At 40.2% G+C, this 19,922-nt stretch overlaps 2 protein-coding genes across 15 annotated transcripts in view; one reads left to right on the forward strand and one right to left on the reverse strand.

Annotated features, from left to right (window-relative positions):
• SERPINE3 (serpin family E member 3) overlaps positions 1-14,770 on the forward strand; it is a 32,780-nt gene extending 18,010 nt beyond the window's left edge. Inside the window, exons 6-9 of one of the 2 annotated variants that reach the window (XM_069601457.1) lie at positions 1,727-1,827; positions 11,435-11,521; positions 12,009-12,092; positions 14,526-14,770. In XM_069601457.1, the coding sequence (XP_069457558.1) occupies positions 1,727-1,827; positions 11,435-11,521; positions 12,009-12,092; positions 14,526-14,569 (316 nt within the window). In that variant the 3' untranslated portion in view covers positions 14,570-14,770. The remainder of the gene's footprint in view (positions 1-1,726; positions 1,828-11,434; positions 11,522-12,008; positions 12,093-14,525) is intronic. The other variant, XM_069601458.1, reaches the window with a different exon arrangement.
• Positions 1-19,922, reverse strand: part of INTS6 (integrator complex subunit 6) — a 104,750-nt gene that overhangs the window by 3,966 nt on the left and 80,862 nt on the right. For 5 of the 13 annotated variants that reach the window (XM_069601442.1, XM_069601447.1, XM_069601444.1 and 2 more), the window contains 3 exons: positions 18,984-19,355; positions 17,822-17,915; positions 12,896-16,145 (listed from right to left, as the gene is read on the reverse strand). In XM_069601442.1, the coding sequence (XP_069457543.1) occupies positions 16,052-16,145; positions 17,822-17,915; positions 18,984-19,355 (560 nt within the window). In that variant the 3' untranslated portion in view covers positions 12,896-16,051. Of the gene's footprint in view, positions 1-886; positions 1,054-9,547; positions 9,650-12,895; positions 16,146-17,821; positions 17,916-18,983; positions 19,356-19,922 lie in introns of those variants that run through there. The other 8 variants (XR_011259378.1, XR_011259383.1, XR_011259384.1 and 5 more) reach the window with 4 other exon arrangements.

Here is a 19,922-nt window from a genome sequence, read left to right on the forward strand (position 1 = left end):
CTTTACCAGGATTATTGCACTTACTATTCACAAAACTAAGAACTAGTATTAGGCCCATTTCCTAAGTAAAGAAACCAAGGCAAAGTAACTTGCCCAGGTTCCCTCAGCCAGTAAGAGGCTGAGCCAGCATTCAAGCCTAGGCACTAGGTTCCCAAGTTCATGTTCTTAACCATTATGTTTCAGCACTGAGAGTTCTCAGAAAAGTGAGGTCTAAGGATTTAAGAAAATTTCAGAAAAGGTGGTCTAGAATTTTTTTTTTGAGGAACTTCTCTAGTGGTCCACGGGTTAAAACTCTACACTGTCAGTGCAAGGGGTGTGGGTTCAACCCCTGGTCAGGGAACTAAGATTCTACATGCTGAGAGGTGTAGCCCCCTCACCCCCCCCAAATTTTTTTTTTTTAATTTTTGTGAAATATCAGCATACTTAGAGAAAGGTGGTGCCTTTTTTGGAAACTATGGCCAAGATTCAGAACACACATTTATGAGAAAATCTGATACCTTTGTTTAAAATATTGGGCACACTGTCTTGTATGGCAGTGAAGAACTTGGATATTTAACACTCTGGTACAGTATTTTTATTCTCCGATAAGCTCTGCATGATTTATAGAAAAGACCATCTAAATTCCAATTTGGAAGTTTTTTGTTCTCAAACGAAAATCACGTCATTCAACCTTTTAAAGCCTCCTCCAACGGTAAAGTTTTAAATGCCTTGCCCTTGGAGAAACATGATAAAGTTGGTGGGCTGGTTTTTCCTGCTCTTGGGACTTAACTGGGAAAACTAAAGACCCATGCTCACACAGCAAACGTGAAAATATGTTGTATCAAATAGAAAAATGTTCAGTGAGACACTATTAGTTGGCAGTTAGTCAGCAACTTGTTTTGCACACCTACTGTGTGTGAGACGCCAGCCAGGAGGCAGATGGCAGGTGGCAGAGTGTAGACATCGAGAGCACAGGCTCTGCGCTCCGTCAGCCTTGTCCAGGCGTGCTCTGTCGCAGACTCAGGACATCCTCTTGGGCAAGCTCGTTAAACTCTTCAAGCCTCAGTGTTCCATCTGTAAAACAAGAATAATAACACAGTTACGTGATGAAGAGATGAGATCATCCACATAAAATACTTGTAGTGCCTGGCACATGGTGAGCACGCATGAGTGCTGAGTCGCGTCCGACTCTTTGAGACCCCATGGACTGCAGCCCACCAGGGTCCTCTGTCCATGGGATTCTCCAGGCAGGACTACTGGAGTGGGTTGCCATTTCCTACACATGGTAAGCACTCATTAAATATTAATTATTATGAAGACATAATGAGCCTCCTTTCTCAAATAGTTTCCAGTATCATAAATAACACTAATAGGAAACAGACCATTCTATACATCAAAAGAGTGGAACAAAGTGCTTAATAGGGCTTATAAGAACCGAAGGTCACAGAACAGCTAGGGAAGAGGAGGAGTGATCGCTGAACTGAGCTTAGAGGAGAGGACAGTACAATTCAAATTCAAGGCAGACCTGGGAAGAACAGCAGAAGCAAAGGTCCAGAGGTGGGAGAAGGGGCTGTGGGGTCGATTAGCCAGGGGGGCAGGGTGTGGGCAGGAGCAGTGACAGATGAAGTTGGAAGTGGGCCTGGAGCCCCCTGACTTTGAAGGGAGGGGCTTGGGTTGGCATGTGATGAATATCGAAGTCCACTGAATGAGACTCTTGAGTGAAAGTGTATATCTTTTGTTGTTTTAGGTTCAGGATCCAAAATCATTTCGACTTGAAAAACATTTTATATTCCTGGGGAGTCATCGATCTTTTTGATCCACTCAGAGCTAACTTGAAAGGAATTTCAGGTAACATTTCTTTTTCCAAACATACTGGCATTGTGTGTGTGGTGGTGGGGGGCAGGTGCTATTTTTAATCAGTTATCATGCACTGATGAAGGGGTTCACACCTACAAAGCCCTTAGAGGTAAATAGCCAGAGTTGATGTGGCTTAAAAGAATAAAGAAAGTGCTTTACTGTATATAAGAACATGCTGCTTCAGATGACAGATTTGGGTTGGACTTTGTAGGGGTGGGGGTGTTTCTTGAGATGGCCTCTAAGCACCACACCTTCAGAGTGAAGTCAGTGATTAGAGGTCACAATACAGCTCCCCTCCCTCTGCCCATCATGATAGGCGATACCAGAGATAATGGTACAACAGAGCCCATCATTCTGACCTCCCAGCATCACTCTTCATTTCTATCTCTGCCCCCTCCCTCCCTCCCTGGACCTCTCTGTCTTCTTCTAATGAACTTACCCTCATCCATCCAACTTCCTTTCTTCAAATTACTTCCACAAATTATCCATAACCTGGCCTTAAAATGTTTTCCCTCCCAGAGTCTGTATTAGATTTCGTGGCTTATAGTAGACAAGCTCCTGCTAATCTACGGGCTCTGTATTCACCTGTGGTCTGACAGAACTGATACCTAATGTTAAAAGAGAGGGGAAGGCCAGAACCTAATGTTTCAGAATCCTCCCGGGAGACCACTGGTGAAACTACTGCCAACTCTAAAGACTTGGGTTCATTGCTGCTCGGGATAGTAATGAATTATCTGTATGAAGATGACCCTGGAGCAGGCATTGCCTTGGCCTTGATGCTTTCCTTGCCCGAGGAGCTGATGAAACCTCTGTTTGGAATGCTAGAACCTCATAGCTCAGATATGTTTTCTAAAGCCTTGCTCAGATTTCTTTCTTAAGCCATCGCAGGAAAAAAAAAGGGGGGGGGGGGGGAGTTTAGTCCACAACAGTCTCGGCTTGGGTATTAGATGTGACCAGTTAGACTCCATGGCAAAGTTACTTATCAGAAAACACACGAGGAAGGCTCTCTATTCTAGGTTATTTATAATCTACCAGCTCTGAACTCATTGCCTAAACATGCAAAGAGGTAGTAAGCAAAGCAATAGTCAAGTTTGGGCGCAGTGCCCCCCAACAATGCTTGGCACAGAGTGGGGAGCCAGTAAATACTGTTGACTTGGTGAATGACTTTGCCAGAAATTTTCCCTGGTGACACAAACGTAATCTGGCACTGCCAGGAAAAGAAGACTAGAGCTAAAGGCTAAGAGGCAAGGAAAGAGCAAGGGATGAAGGATTTGGGTACAGTCTATCTTTAATTACACAATCCCATCACAATCTTTTTTTGTGGCTCTGAAGCTCAGCTATGGCACTCCGGTTTTGACCAGCCTAATTCAAAATTTGGGAGCCATTCTGACCTTCTCTTCCACACCGCTACATTCTAGTAGTCACTGTGACTCACTGATTGTTCCTTCATCATTCTCAGAAATCCATCCTAAAAGGCAGTCAACCCTGTGTCCTCAAAAAGGATTGAGCTCAACTCATGATGCAGTTCTCCTATCAGTCAAGACCTCTGAGGCTCAGAGCTCCTTTGACAAGATCTAACAAACAGCTGAGTTTAAAAAGAACCTTTCAAAATACCTAACCTCTTGTTTTACAATGCAATTAAAGTCTACTTATTTTTGCTCCAATCAGCAGAAATACAGGCTTATGGATCTGGCTTGTTAAACAAGTATCAAGCAGTTACCACACAGCAAGTGGGAAGCTTGCATGCCTATTTCCTTCAGATAAAATATATCCACCTTACAATCTTCTCCCATAAAGTTTTATTCCTCTAACACAAGGAACACCAAATGAGGGCCTACCACCTGTTTTTATAAATAAAGTTTTATTGAAACACAGCCACTCCCATTCATTTAAACTCACCCATGGCTGCTTTCCTGCTATAATGGCAGAACTGAGACTTTGCAACAGATGCCATATGCTCTATAATGGCTAAAATATTTAATATCTGGCTTTTTACAGATAGAGTTAGCTGTCTAAAACATTGCTTTCCAATGTCTTTTTTTAAATATGATCGATAGACTAGTTACTTCTGGGCCTAAGTAGACTGCTGACTTAATTCTGGAGACACGGCCACTGAATCTAACAATAGTTGTGTCATGCCTAAAATGGGGTAGCCACCACCCACCTCACATCTTGTTTGCAGAGATGAAATTATCATATAGCAAAGCATCAGCAGAGAGCTTGACAGAGAGTAAGTGATCAGAAAACGGTGGTCTCCCATCCTACAATTAACAAGGGGCTGCAAATAGTTTCGTACTACTGATGGACACTCAACAACCGCTGGGAACATTTGGTTTTTTCCTTCTATTTGGTACCAAAGCCCAGAATCAAGTTCCCCTTCTCCATTTAAAAGTCACTCATTTCTTCTTTTATGGCCTCAGATCCTATTTTTGCTACATGAAGAATGCCCAGCTGGGCCTAGGCTGTTTTTCTCCCAAGACCACCCTGGCACTACATGTCATGAAGCTTTTAAGAATAATGCCAGTTTCACTTACACTAAAGACACCAGCTAGAGAGCCACTTTCTGAGCAGTCCCACTTCCTGTAGGATCAGCAGGCTTTGATACCAACCCAAGCTTGTAATCTAAGAAATAGTCCTTGTGCACAAGCTTGAAACTTTGAAGAAACTGTCTTATTCTTAACTTTTGTGACTGGTTTCCAACCTCTGCTCGGGAAGACATACAAGCTGTCTGTTTCTATGATGTGAATGAACAAACCAGCCAGAGTTGTTTGGTTGTGAGCTGAAGTTAACTTATGCCATACCAGTGATTGGGCAGAGCTGCAGCAGCTCATCAGGATAGTAACATAGGTCATTCTGGACTTCAGTCTCTTTCCCAAGAAGACCAACTAGCAAGTCTCCATACATACGTCAACAGTGTAGAAATGCCCTCACCTGGCGGTGAGGCTGAAGCACCCCTCTGAAACATAGAGACTGAGAAGGATCACATTAGCAAGTAAGAAGAAATGGCTTCCCTGGTGGCTCAGGGCTTCAGAACGCACCTGCCCGTGTAGGAGACGTGGATTCGATCCCCGGGCTAGGAGGATCCCACACGCCACAGAGTGGCTAAGCCCATGTGCACCACAGCTACTGAGCCTGTGCTCTGGTGCCTGAGCGCCACAACTGCTGAGTCCCCGCGCTGTGGCTGCTGAGGTCCGCGTGCCCCACAGCCCGTGATCCACACGAGACGCCCACACACCGCAGCTAGAGAGTAGCCCCCACGTGCTGTGACTAGAAACAAGCCCGTGCAGCAATGAAGACCCAGTGCGGCCAAAAGTAAATAAAGTTATACTCTTTTAAAAAGGCATAAAAAGAAAGTAAGAGGAATGGCTCCTTTCTGACCACATCACCACCTGCTCCAGGCTGACGCAGCACTGCACTGAGAGTGCCCCCTGGTCCATGGTTTCTCCAGGGAGAGGACAGAGGCCCAAGGTGGACATCTGGCTCATACAGCTCAGAGTGTTTCAGGACACATCCTGGCAGACCCGCTCAGGTCCTGCCTCATGGGTCAGAGAGGTGGAGAAGGGGGGGCAAAGCCTACAGCGTTCAGCACTTACACCTAAAAAGAGCATACTGCAGTGCACCTGAGCAAAATCCCCAGCCAAGAGCAATGCCCATGGGCAGAGCCAAGCCAGTGGCCCCATGTGGCCAGAGGGCTCAGTTGGCACTTCTGGGATTTGGGTCTCTGGTGAAAGGGCCACCATACTCCCAACTCACTGAGGCAGGAAAGCAAGTTCACAGCCCAAACTAACCTCCAAGCAGTCTCATGTCCCACTCATGCAGGAAGCCTGGCCAGGAAACCGAGATTGCCAAGAAGCCTGTCCTACAGCCCTGCTTGGGCAAAGAGCTAAGTCAGACACCCTGTCCATCTGTTGAGCATAGTCCCTGACACCACATAACCAGGAGGCCTGATCAGGGACTGTGGACGACCTTGGAGCTCAACCCATGGTCCCACCAAGCCGAAGCCCAGCCTGTGGTCCCACCTGACACAGAGCCCAGCCAATAGCTCCATCCAGTTGGGAAACATACTCTGAGTCCCCATCTGACCAGGAATGGTTGCAGAGCCCAGCCCACAACTGCCCAATCATGGTATCCAGTCAGTGGTACCATCCTGCCAGGGAATACAGCCTGCAGCCTCATTCAACCAGAGGTGATTATAGAACTAGCAGCTCAACCCAACCATGAAACATAGCCAGAAGCTCCACCTGAAGAGGAAGCCCACCCAGTGGCTCCACTTGAACGCACAGTCCAGCCAGCAGTCCCACCCAACCAAAGAACCGAGCCAGCAGCAACCCCTGCAACCTCCGAGCATATGCAGTAGCCTTGTTCAAACAGAGACCCTGATAGAAGGCCTCACCCGTCCACAGCTGCTAGGAGCTGACTGGTGAAGGTCTTTTTCCTGCAACAGCAAATCTATAAAGTCTGGGAGAGCAGACTGCTTACTTTAAATACATTAGCTGTTAATACAAGGAATGAAGCAGCATGAAGGATTAGAAAAACATGATGGAACCCAAAGAAACAAATAAAACCGCAGTAACTAACTCCAGAATGCTTGCCTGGAGAATCCCATGGACAGAGGAGCCTGGCAGGCTATATATAGTCCATGGGATCACAAAGAGTCAGACATGAATGAGCAACTAATACCCACTCACTCAACTCTCATAGAGAAATGGAGATCTATGAACTGTCTAACAAAGAATTCTGAGTAATCCTCTTAAAGAAGTTCAGTAAACTACAAGAATGCACAGACAGACAAAATTGAGAAAACAGTACACAAATCAGTAAGTTCAAGAAAGAAGCAGAAACTATCAAAAAACCAAAACAGAAATCCTAAAGCTTAATACAGTGACTGCACTGAAGGTTAGAGCCTCAACAGCAGAACTGATCAAAGGAAAAAACAAAAACCCCAGGGAACTACATTTGAAATTATCTAGTAAGAGGAGAAAAAGAACAAAGAGTGAAGAAAGCCTATGGTAGTTGGCTTTCTTCAAAGCCAGCAATATATACACTATGGGAAGGAACAATATATACACTATGGGAATCCCAGAAAGAGAAGAGAGAGGGATAGAAAGTCTATTTAAAGAAATACTGGCTGAAAACGTCCTAAAATTGGGCAGAAAAATGGGCATCTAGATTTTTGAGGGCCATACCCCAAATAGGTTGAACTTGAACAGGGCTACCCTGAAACATGTTATAATTAGTCTAAAGTCAAAGACAAAGAATTTGGAAGGCAGCAAGAGAGGAGGAGGACTTCCCTGATGGCTCAGATGGTAAAGAATTCGCCTGTAATTCAGGAGACCCAGGTTCAGTCCCTGGCTTAGGAAGATGCCCTGGAGAAGGAAATGGCAACCCACTCCAGTACTCTTGCCTGGAGAATACCCATGGACAGGGGAGCCTGACAGGCTGCAGTCCATGGGGCTGCAAAGAGCTGGACACAACTGAGCGACTAAGCATGCACACAAGAGAGAAGAAATGAGTTACATGCAAGGAACCCCCATAAGACCACCAGTGGATTTCTCAAAAGAAACTCTGAAAATGGCTGTTATCAAAATGATAAGAAATAGCAAGAGTTCGGGATTCCCTGGTGGTTCAGTTGGTGAGGCCTCCACTCTTACTGCTGAGGACGCAGGTTAGACTCCTGGTGAGGGAACTAAGATCCTGCAAGCCGTACGCCATAGCCAAAAAGAAAAAGAAAGAAAGAAACAGCAAGTGTTGGTAAGGATGTGGATAAAAAGGGATCCCTTGTGCACTGTTGATAGGAAGGTAAACTGGTGTGGCCGCTATGGAAAACGGAATCATGTTTCCTCAAAAAAGTAAAATAGAACTTCTGTATAATCCAGCAATTCCATATCTAGGTATATATCCAAAGGAATTGAAATCATTGTGTCACAGAGATATCTGCATCCTCATGTTCTATTGTTTATAACAGTCATGGAGAAAAGTTAAGTGTCAACATATACAGTGGAATATTATTTGGCCATAAAAAGAAGAAAATCCTGCCATTTGCAACATTATAGAAAAACCCTGAGTGCATTATGATAAGTGAATTAAGTCAGAGAAAGATAGCTACTGTATGATCTCACATATACTACATATAATCTAAAAGTAAGTATAATCTAAAAAGAAGCTAAACTCATAGAATCAGAGTACACAATGGTGGTGGCCAGGGTGGGGAGAATGACTGAAGGTGGTCAAAGGGTACAGATATAAAGTATCTTATCTTATTTGCAATATACACATACATAAAACCATCATATTATACACCTGAAACTTACATTGTACATGTCAATTACACCTTAACAAAGCCGGCTGGGAGAGTGGCAAGAAAGCAAGATGTGAGGAGTGGGCTAGAGGAGGATGGAGAGAGGAACTAACCACCTACTTGCAGAGCCCATTTCAGGCTCTTTCCAGCACTCTGTATATTCTGGCCTGGGTGCTATGTGAGATACACTCTCCATCTACAACTAAGTGCCAAGAAGAGGAGAAAGATAAATAGAAGCAGATTCTGGCAATAACTTTTTCAAAGCATTAATATTGCCAATATTAGGTAATAATATCTGGGGAGACAAAAGACACAGCCCAAGATAATGTTCGTCCGACTTTTTGAGAAGCTGATGATGGAATGTCAGATTATTGGTTTACATTTTGCAAATCTTATGTTTATAGTGTCACAGTATGAAAACCCTTAACCTTCTGAGTATGGCCAACCACATACAAAGCACCATGGGCTCCACTAACAAAGGGGAAGGGGGCTCTGAGTCATTCGGATGACATTTGCCAAAGATTCCTGTGCTGTGCCCCTGAGTCCACAGACACCAACCATTTCCTTACGAGTGAAAATCAGATTAAAGGATATTAAGCAGCTGTTTTTATGGGGGAAATGAAACAAATGTAGTGTGCGGAGCAAGCCCCCAGTATTCAGTCATTCGTCCAACATTTACTACACACCCATGTGTACCAAGCACTATTATGCTAGTTGAGCGAGGTGACAAATACTTAGAATGAGTAATACAGCTTCTGTTTTCTGAGAGCTCACAATCTAAAAATGAAGGTTCAGATGGAAACACAGAAGATGTTATGGAAGAAGAGTTTATTCATTTGCTTTGGATATTGAAATGTAATATAGGAGTGGAAGGGTTTATTGAGGGGAAGGCGGCTAGCTTCCCAAAGTAGGTTCTGTAGAATGCTAACCTGGTAAATTTGGGGACAGGAGATCGTGTGAGTCATTCCATGGTTAAACACTACATACAACCATACTCCTGTAGAGCTATGAACACCATGAACATTAACAAATGAGCAACTGTAAGAAGTCTACTATTAAAAACAAAAGCACAAGCCTATTCAATTTGCATTTCCCACGTTATTACTCATGGAACCCTTTATACAGAATAGCACCTGTAAACAACCTTGGGAACAAATTTTGGAGAAACAGGTTGAATGGCCCCCAATGGCATTAGACAGTTGCCAACACTGCAGGAGAGAATCAGCCCAAAGCCAGGAGGATCCTCTAGGCTGAGTTCATTAGTTACATAACATATCCAGAGCCACTTAACAGAAGTAAGCAAATTGGGATCTGCAATACAAGATCAAGCAAGAAGAAAAACATAACCCACAGATGACTCCTGAATCCTTGTTTTGATGACAAATGCTGGTCTTCTGAAATGTTAACTCTTACCAGAGATAAAATGTATAGGAGATGAGGATGCCGAGGCATGCCAGGCTATGGGTCTAAGCCTACGTCTGTGCAAACATGTAAATGTCACTTCTTGGGCCACTCCTGTAATAGGATGGAGAAAAAACCTCCTCAGTTGCAGTTTCAAGAAAGTGAAATAGCCAAGTCATCTGCTGAAAAACTCATTCATACCAACCAGTTGGCACCATTTCTCACATTGTGCCAGGGCACCCGGACTCTAACACAAATGTATTCAACTATATTCTAGCTGATAGAGAACCTCTGCTCATTTCATTAAGTATTTGGATACCATTCTAGACAGTAATGAAGTCACAGATTAGTAAAACCTTCTCATGACCATTAACCATTCCTTGCACACACAGTTCTAATTTGGGTCCCGCATTTCAGTTTGTTCAATGAGTTAGCGAGACAGGCTATAGATCATAGATTTTCTAAAAAATGCTACTGAAAAAGACCAGCTGCTGAAACCAATCCGATTCTGCATTAGTGTTAGGATGAGTGATGCCAAGTGACTGTTCCACTTATTTTTCTCTCCCTCTGGCCCTTGTCTGGTCCCCTTCACTGGCACTGAGAAAGATCTGTTCCTTACAGCAGCCAACTCCCAATTCCCTTATTTAAAAGACAGATGAAACGACACACATCCTGTACTCTGCTGGTCTTACTCTCTCACAACATTCATTCACCGTCCCCTTGTATTATGTATGAGAAATCAAAAATAATTTAGTCTAAGAGAAGCCCCCTCAGAATACAGCATGTCCCTCAAGACTCCTGACACCGCTGCCTTTCCAGGACACGCTAAAATTGACTAGAACACACTTTTGCAAGGTGGTGGCATCCGTGTGGAAGGGTGGAGTGGAAATGGGCACGGTACCTGCTGTCAGAACACCTGTATCTGCCCAACAGGACCTCTGGTCAAGCATGTGGATTTCTAGTTTCTTCTTCTCAAAATTCTTACTTTCATTCTTTGTGTCATCAAGTACCAAGCAAACTGTTTAAACATGATAGATGGCTAAATTATAAAAACCTGTCCATTTCTCTAACATTACCACTCAAATTCGTTTGCTAAGCTTGTAATGCCTTTGAAATTGTTGACAACCGTGATAGTTCTCACCTCTCGTTTTCTTTGCAGATTCTAGCCCATGAGGCAAGGTAATTGCATAACTGATATGCTCAGTATACAGAATGCAGTCATGCGGCATGAGATATTTTTAATACATTGCCTTTTAAAGCCCATAGTACAAACCTCTGTCATTTAAAAGTGGCTCTTAAAATGCAGCCCAAGAAGGCATTCAAGGGAAGTCATCTCAGAAGCTTGCTGAATGTGCAGATTCCTGGGCTCTGGAATTTGCATTTTAACACATACTCTGGCAATTCTTACACACCAAAATTTTAGAAATACTAAAGATTTCAACAGTTACTAGAAATTGGGCTTGAAAATTAACTTGAAAAAATGGGGACACAGCCCTGAATATTGAGTGGGATTATTTATTAGATGGGGCTCAGTCAATCAAGTATCTGTCTGCAATGTAGGAGACCCAGGTTCAGTCCCTAGGTTGGGGAGATCCCCTGGAGAAGGGAATGGCAACCCACTCCAGTATTCTTGCCTGGAGAATTCTATGGACAGAGAATCCTGGCGAGCTACAGTCCATGGGACCACAATTGAGTTGGACACGACTGAGCAACTAACACTTTATTACTTAACCAAATTTGAGGCTTTGAAAGTTGCATAAAATATTGCACCTTAAAATTTCCCAAATCTCTTCCTATTTCCACAGTAAGCAGCATGCAAGACTATAACTCTGTTCTTTAAAAATGTACTCACATCTTTTAACAAAATGCAAATAATCCATTTCTGTTTCCTCTGCTTAGGCCAAGATGGCTTTTATGTTTCTGAAGCGATCCACAAAGCCAAGATCGAGGTTTCAGAGGAAGGCACTAAGGCATCTGCAGCCACAGGTGTGTGCCTAAGAGGACTGTGTCAGCAACGCTCAGGAATGCTGCTGGCCTGCATCTCCCCCTTTGTTAGACTCATCCAGTGCCTTCACACTTCTAAGCCTTCCCACTAAAACCCCATGTCCAGATGTGATAAGAGCATTAAAAAAAAAAAGTTAACAGAATCAAGTTTTTGAAAATGGGAGAAAAAGAGCCATTTTTAAAAGGATCTGCACCATGAGCCCATAAATAAGGAATACTCATTCTGAAAATTACCTTCAGGAAGGAATTTACTCCATGAACTATTCTGAGAATAGGACACAGTGTTGGCTAAGCACTGTCTTTTCTCTTTAATTTTCCCATTTGCACCCTATCATAACACTAAAACAATGCTGTTTCATTAGGATGCTTTTATTCCTTCAAAAATCAAGTGACTTTGTATCCAATTATAGTGACTTTCCTCAAATGAAGAGAAAATACAATGGGATTCTACTCTTTATCTTTCCTGCAGCTCTGTTGTTACTCAAAAGGTCTCGGATTCCTATTTTTAAAGCGGATCGGCCGTTCATCTTTTTCCTGAGAGAACCGAACACAGGTATTAGTGTTTTTTGATAGGATTCATGTAAATATTTATCAGCACCTCTCTAGCAACAAAGGCTCATTTGTCCACCCCCACCTAAAACAAGCATTCCTTTTAGCTGGTTTCTGTAGTGCTTCCAAAGCTCCCCAGTTGCTATGTCATGTATCCTGAGAAAAGGGAGTATTTCATAACTACTGAGGAGACTAATACCCTCTTGTGGCTTTTCTGCCTTCTGTTACTTTCAGCTCATTTATGATTGATGTAGGTCTTTAAAAATTTAAGTTTCTACTTCTGGGGAGGACTTAAAAAAATCCTGAAAGTAAAATAAATGATGTATCTTTTTTCCCCATTGTTGCTGAACTTTCTTGGCCTTGTAGGATGAGAAGAGTTCATTCAGGCCACGAGTGTCCAAACTGTCCCCTGGTACTCTCAGCACCCCTAGTATCCTAGGGAATGCACCTGCGTTTCTATAGCTTTTCTGTTGATCTTTCTCAAGCTTGTTGAAATTACACAGAAACCAAATATTTGCCCTAGGCCTTGTCCTACCATACAACCTCATCTTCATCCAAAGATGGTATGGTACAGGCAGAGCCTCAGCACATCAGAAGGACAAGCAGAAGTCCTTTTAAGTCTCAACAACAGTGAACAAAGTGTTCAAATAATTCCTCTTAATGTTGCCCCACCCTCTCTGGCAATTACTTATCAGCCTGGGGAAAAAAGAGAGATTCTCAGTAAAGAGTTGTTGGCAAGTCTAAACAATGTGTTAAAAATAAATAGGATGGACCAGGACTAACAAAATCAAGCAAAAGTGGATCTACTTTAACTAAACATCAGGCATTATTTTTATTTATGGAGAGAAAAAAAGTCAAGTTAGAATAATGAAAATTATGCATAGGTTTTACACAAATCGTTAAGGAAATACTGTCAACATCATTTTATCTGAGAATCATTTGCATACTGCTGTAATTTGTGCTAGAAAGCAAAGACACTTGTGACAAAAAGGATGAAGATAATCATTCACTAGGGAATTATCTATTAAGGGATTATTGGGGGAGAGAAAGTCCATCAACAGAATATATCCTTGTAGTATTTCACCATGATCATCCCAACCTCAATTTGATTAGATGAAAATATCACTTATCACTCGAACAGGTAACAGAGAGCCCTCTCTCAGGAAGGATACAGGTCAAAAACAGTTAAGATGAAGGACGACAGGTTCTACTCCCTCAGGAAACAAGAGACTGAACTAAACCTGAACAGAAGGGTCACTGTCGAAAGCTCATAGCCAATAAAGGTTGACGACAGTTAAGAGAGAACAGTTTCTCTTCTGGAATTCAACTGCATAAAATGATATAAAATCTTTGAACTAACTAGTAAAGGATACATCACTGTTTCTGTGATAAAGAGTTTTCAGAACTGCCTTAGTAAACAGAATGAAAATATAATCCAACACCAGTTCCATGATCTGCAGTAGTCCCTATGAATTTCTCTGCCTCTCTCCCTGGGAGGTACCTGCTCACATCACACAAGGCCGAGTGGCTACTCTTCTGGTGACAGGGTAATGAAAGGACAGAAATGAGCCTCAGCCTTCAGTACACCAAACTGACGAAGCTTACCGATAAGGGCAAATCATGACTCAATCAGTCGTCAAATGGGACACATGTAAGAACATTACCAAAAATGATCTTCACCTCAAGATTAAACTGTTGGAGAACATCACTTGTCCGGCCTACAGTCAACCACCCAGTGATCTAAAGGACCTAAAAGACATGATATTCCCCTCCATGTACTCCCCCTTCCCCTTTGCTGTAGTAGTTCAGTAATTTAACTAACATGCCCAGTTTCTTAATCTGTAAAAACAAATAAATTTTAAAAGCCCTGTAAGAAATGGAATATTAAGCTTGAATTTTTATGGGTTTCAAAGCTTATGACTATATTTTGGGGTAAGAGTGTAGAGTATGGTGGCAGAGAGATTAAGGACAAGAGGAGACAAAACAAAACTGCTTCTTCCCAACTCCTCATAGGGTTCATACCCTAAAATATACTAAAGATCAAGGGTCTAAAGGATCACCTCGTGAGCAACCTGTGAAATCCAAGTAAGAACATTCTGATAAGGAAAAGTGGGCAAATATTGGAACAGACAGAATATTTAGTCGCTTTACTAAATATTCTCGTTAAATATTAACTTTTATCTGAATGACTTGTAAAGCTCTTCTGTTAATCTCAGAATCTAAACATATATAATTTAAAACCAGACAATATATTCTGGAATTTATGTATCTCATGTTGAATTTAGCCATGTGACAGCAGCTAACTGTTAATACCTTAACAATTCCATTTACTAAGTGATATCCTGCTTAGAGGTATTTTTTAAGAGGTTAAAAAAAATGTTTATAGAACTGATATGAAAATTCTATGTAACACTACATTGTGTTTTTTTCTTGGCAGCATTTGTCTTCAGTATTGGGAGAGTTTTGAATCCCCTACACTGAATTAACAGAGCTCAAGCATGTTCTCCACTTTTATCTATGCTTTTCTTCAAAAATTACAATTTCATTTTCCTATACCCCTGAAATTTAAAAAATGTTCTGCTGAAGTGTACAAAGATACAGGTACGTGTTTTGCAAATATTATGAACCTAAAAATACTTCCATTTTACCATAATTTTATAAATTTATTTTACCCTCTCTTAATCTAAATGTATTTTAGCCTTCTTTTCTACTCGTTATCCCCGAAGCACTACAAGGCACAGCAGTGACCTATGAATGGTGAGTGAGTCAGGCCACAGGCTCACAGTCCTCAGTAAGGACATGTGAGGCCACGGTGGACTGAGGGTGGACAGTGAATAGCGTTGACTTTTCCTTATCCTGGACAACTCAGGGAGAATGCAGAATGGACAAAGTCATTTAAAATTTGTTTCCAGGAAATGGACAGTTTAAGTGTAACAGCAAAGGAGAACAAAGAGATCCGTGGAACCCTCAGTCTATTGTGGGACTTCTGCAAGCATGGCATCAAGCTGCTAAATGCTACACATTTCAGAGTATGTGGTATCCCCCAAATTTACACCTCCCTGACAGCTTTACCACAGTCCTGGTGAGAAAGGAAAAGGGAGGGGTTGAAGGAAAGGAAGTAAGGAAACCAATAGAGTTCAAAGGTGTCTGCTTTTGAAACAGCTTTAAAGAGTCTGCCTATCTGCAGATACGTTTCCATTGTCTAGGCAGAAATGGAGTGTGTCGGAGTGGCCAACCAAATCTAAGAACATAAAGTAAAAAGACAATGCAGATTATGTAACATGTCATTACAGTTAGGTTTAACAAATGTGAACTTTCAAGTGGTGTATTTTTCCAATGCTAAAAAGCAATGCCTTTTAAATTCCATTATCTTAAGATGGTTTTAAATGATTACTTTAAATGTGATTATTTCCTAAACCACACAAGAGTAAAATAGAGCATTTATTGATGGAATAACAAAAGTGCTTTTCTTAAATATTCTTCAAAATACATTTGTACAACTTACAATAATATATCCAAAATAACTGTATATACAAAACATTGCCTAGTTTTAATGTATGTGCTTTTTTTCCCCAAAAATTACAAAGTAACTTCTTTTTTATTTTTTTGGCAAAGTTCAACCTTAACAGAGGTGACAATTTTGAAGGTTGGTTTAAGAAAATAGAACCTGAGGGAAATTGACACGCAAGAGTCAATGACAAGCAAGAGATTTGGAGGAATATTTTTAGTTTGTTAAATAAAAATGTTTTTTTTTTTAAGAGTGATACTTTTCACATTACAAAAATAAACCAAAATGAAGAAAAGGTCACTGTAAAATGATGGAAAAAGGATCTGTAGACTTGCTCTTAGTATTTCAAAAAGCCAACAATGCATGTCAAAAAATGAATGCAAGATCACAACAGTCTTGTATTTACTTTGTATTTGGAGAAGGTAGTGAAATAAGTGGCCACATTCTCTTTTCTTTTAATTGCTATTAATATGGTTGATCTGATTGGCTCTTCGATGAATTTCATCCAAGAAGTTCTCCAGTTGTTCTATTAGCATTCTTTTTTTAAACCTGTATGAAAAAATAAGTATAATAGCACTCTCAATTTCTTTTTAACAAAGAGTTACATATCAGTATAATTTTTTTAAAGAGAAAAATTGCCTTGAGAAGATTTTTTAAAGTGAAATGAAAATGAAAAATCAACAGCTTTATGATATATAAAATCTCTTAGCAAATTATTTTTATCAGTACAGTATTATAGTTTGTTTCTAAAACAAACAATCCAGGCCTAGGTACAATGGATAAGAGGTTATTTCTTCCACAATAAAAAGGAAAAACGGGGCGGGGTGGGGGGGAACCTAATAAATACAAGGTAAAGTTATAAACATTTCAGCAATCTGGGTTCCCAAAGAAATGACTCCAGTAGGTTCTTATGCTCTATGAAAGTGCAATGTTGAAAGGAGTATGAACAAAATATTAACATAATCCCCCATAAAATGGAAGAAATGAAATTTGGGCATTCACATTTAAACTGTGACATTCTACTATTACAATTTGAAAACCAGCAAAGAGTTAAGGACAATCAGACATCAGCACTATAGGATATACCAAACAGTTAAAAGTTCAAGTGAAAATTTTAAAATTTTTTCAGTAATAAATATAGCAGACTAAAATTGCTTTTGTACAGAAGTATACAGTTCTCTATGTACAGAAGTATGCACATGCTTTTTAGACTCTCCAAAAATATGGCCCAATAGATATGCCTACTTCCTCTCTACTTGTAAACTAATAACAACTAACCACCATAATATTATACAACTCTCTAAAAGGTAACAGAAGTAGAATTTAGGTATCAGGAATACAGCTAAATCTATGAAGTTTGAGTTGATAGCATGTTATATAAAGAACAAAACAGGTTAAATATTCAAAATAAGTAATACGAAAAGTTATGGCCTTATCTTGAAACTTGAAAGTAGCCCATGCTCTAGCCACTCATGGAGAAAAAAAAAAAAGGATTAATGGCTTCATCTTAAAAAAATAAAAACCTTTACATGAAGCATGGCAGAAATCGGTGGGGAGTATAATTAAAGGGTGGGTATCTTGGAAGGTCAGATGAGATACACCTTAAGTTTTCTTACAATACTAGAATTCTAAAAAGTCTTAAAGGAGAAATTTAAAAAACACTTTTTTACTCACTACACTCATACAACTATGCTTTCCAGTTAATTGCACTTTGTGGTCACCGTTTATAATCTTGATCCACATTCCTTGTACTAAAGTACATAATCTTGGGCTACTGAAGCAATCAGAATAAGGCTCATTTGTCCAGCTCTTGTCCCTTAATTACATGTTTTCCCACGTACAAATGAACTCCTGCATTCAAATATTGCCTTTCAACGTTACTTTTAATCACTAATATTAACTGTAGTTCAAATATACAGAGAAAAATGAAAGACTGTAAAATATAAAGACATCAAAAAGCCACAGAATAGGATAAATGAGAATTATGCCAATACCTGTAATGTGTAGAGAGAAAGGGTTCACGATTTCTAAAGAATTTGTGTGTGGCTATTTTTCAAGTGACCTTAACTTTCAATAAACCAAAAACAAGAGAGAATTACTTATTTACACATTGGTGTGTCATATATACGCACAACAACACAAGTATAAAGTAGATATTGTTAAAATACCAACTACAGAAACTGGGGGCTCATTTCATCATACCATAATGTAAACAGATTACTTACCTTGATGCTTCTTTAATGACATTTTGTAAAAATATTAGTCTTGTTTGTAAACTGCCTTGCACATGCTTCAGTAAAGTGAAGATTCTTTCATATTCTTAAAATAAGAGAAGCAAAAAGAAAAGTGGTGTTACTTTGCACACTTATTCAATATTTTTCTATTACAGTTTACTACACATCAAGATTAAGACAAAACCAAAAATAGTTTACCTAAAAATTTCACCATTCATTAGAGATTTTATAATACATACATTTTATCAGATATCAACAAAGATAAAATAACTTGTCAAACACTGCCTTTTCTTGGTAGAAGTTCTCATTAGGGAACTCACGTATGTATCAAAACATACAGCTTAGAAGAATGAGTAAACAGTGGTAGTGCCACTGAAAAATAAGAAGTGGCCTTTACAAAAATCCAACCTTATAACAAACTCTAAGTTACAGCTAACATAGGGGGTGGATAAAATAGAGGAAAAAAAAAAAGAGTGCTGTCTCAATTTCAAGTTTTCACATAAAACTTAATAGTCCTCTGTCAAGGACTATAAGCTCCTAAAATGACCAGTACTGAGTCTTACCCACTTCTGGACCACCCATGGGCACCATCATAGCAGGTGATCTGTCCAAATCTTCTGAATGTATATCAATAAGAATATTGAAACTTTATCTCACAAAGTTCTTCTCTACTCATGTAACAGACAGCTTCATAATTTTCATTTTTCGGCCTAAACGCATCCCTGTCACTACTACAGTTTAAATCTCAAAAGTTAAGATGGTGGGTAGGTACTGTGCCAAGAACTTTACAAATATAAGTCATTTAATATTCACTGCATCTTTGGGGGTTTTTTCTGTTACCTTAAACTTCCAGTTGCTGGTTGGTAGAATGTTCAAGACTATCAGTTCCTGTCATGGGAGGAACCATGTTTAATTTTTATCTGTGTGTTCCCCTATTCTACTCTCATCCCTCCTTATTTACCACACCTAACACAGTACTTTGGATATAGCAGATACTCGATAAGTGTTGGCTGAATAAAGAATGGGATCTTATACAGCTGATATGTTGTTCTTAAGACTGTTCTAAAATCAGATCTATGCTTTAGTTAATTTGACTTTTTTCTTAAAGCATATACAAAAATCGAATCTGCTGTCTGTCTCTCATTATACATACTTCTTCCTGGCTTTCGGATCTCTTTCATTATTTGTGCTTTTAGTTCAGTGTTGACCTCTTCATGGCTTCTGCAATGCATCAATTTCTTTCCTTTGTTGAGTGAAGATGCTGGTATATTCTCTTCAGGACACTGTTCTTTATCTCTGGGCTCCTCGTGATTTTCTAAAAATCCACCAACAGTGAGGTCATTAGTTCCTAAGTGGTCGTGACCAAGAGCCTCTGTATGATTGGTTGGTCGTTCCAGTAAGTTGGCTGGAGAAGATCCTGAAAATTCAGCTTCCATAGCATTTGGTGTAGTATCTGATGACAGTTGGTCTGCAACATGGTTTTCAACCACATCATCCATTGTCGAATCATTAGTGGCTTCAGAAACTAAAAATAAGGAAAAAAGAAAGATGAGAGCCAATTTCAAAGCACACAGTAAAGAAAATGTCCAAGAAACAATATTGTAGCAAATCACAACTGATTTCCTTGACTCTCGGAAATTAACAATGTGATATGGTTCTTAAGCTTTGCCATATATATTGTGTATTTCAATGTGAAACATTCACAGAATTTACAAAATCTGTACAATTTTTGCCTGGGGGGAAAAAATTAAAGTCAGTTTAAAAAACTTTTAGTTTTCTGCTTTTTTCTATGGCGATTTTATTGAATAAGTGGTTTTCACTGCTTTAGGGACACATATATGATCAAGATTATCATGGTTATCCTTTTATTGAGAGTACTAGTTCATTCCAACTTACCTCTGCCTTATACAGTTACTATTTACAGGCAAAAGTGAACACAGGAAGTTTAACCTAATCAGTATTCTGCAGCAACATGGCCCCAAACCTCCAGAGCGCCTTTCCTTATAACCATCCACTTGGTCTTCACTACTTGAGCAATGAAGAGTAGCTGGTTCCACTTCAGCTCACTAGACTAGACTTAAAAGGCTTGCAA

This window comes from Ovis canadensis, chromosome 10 (assembly GCF_042477335.2).
Source record: "Ovis canadensis isolate MfBH-ARS-UI-01 breed Bighorn chromosome 10, ARS-UI_OviCan_v2, whole genome shotgun sequence".
Classification (NCBI taxonomy): Eukaryota; Metazoa; Chordata; class Mammalia; order Artiodactyla; family Bovidae; genus Ovis; species Ovis canadensis.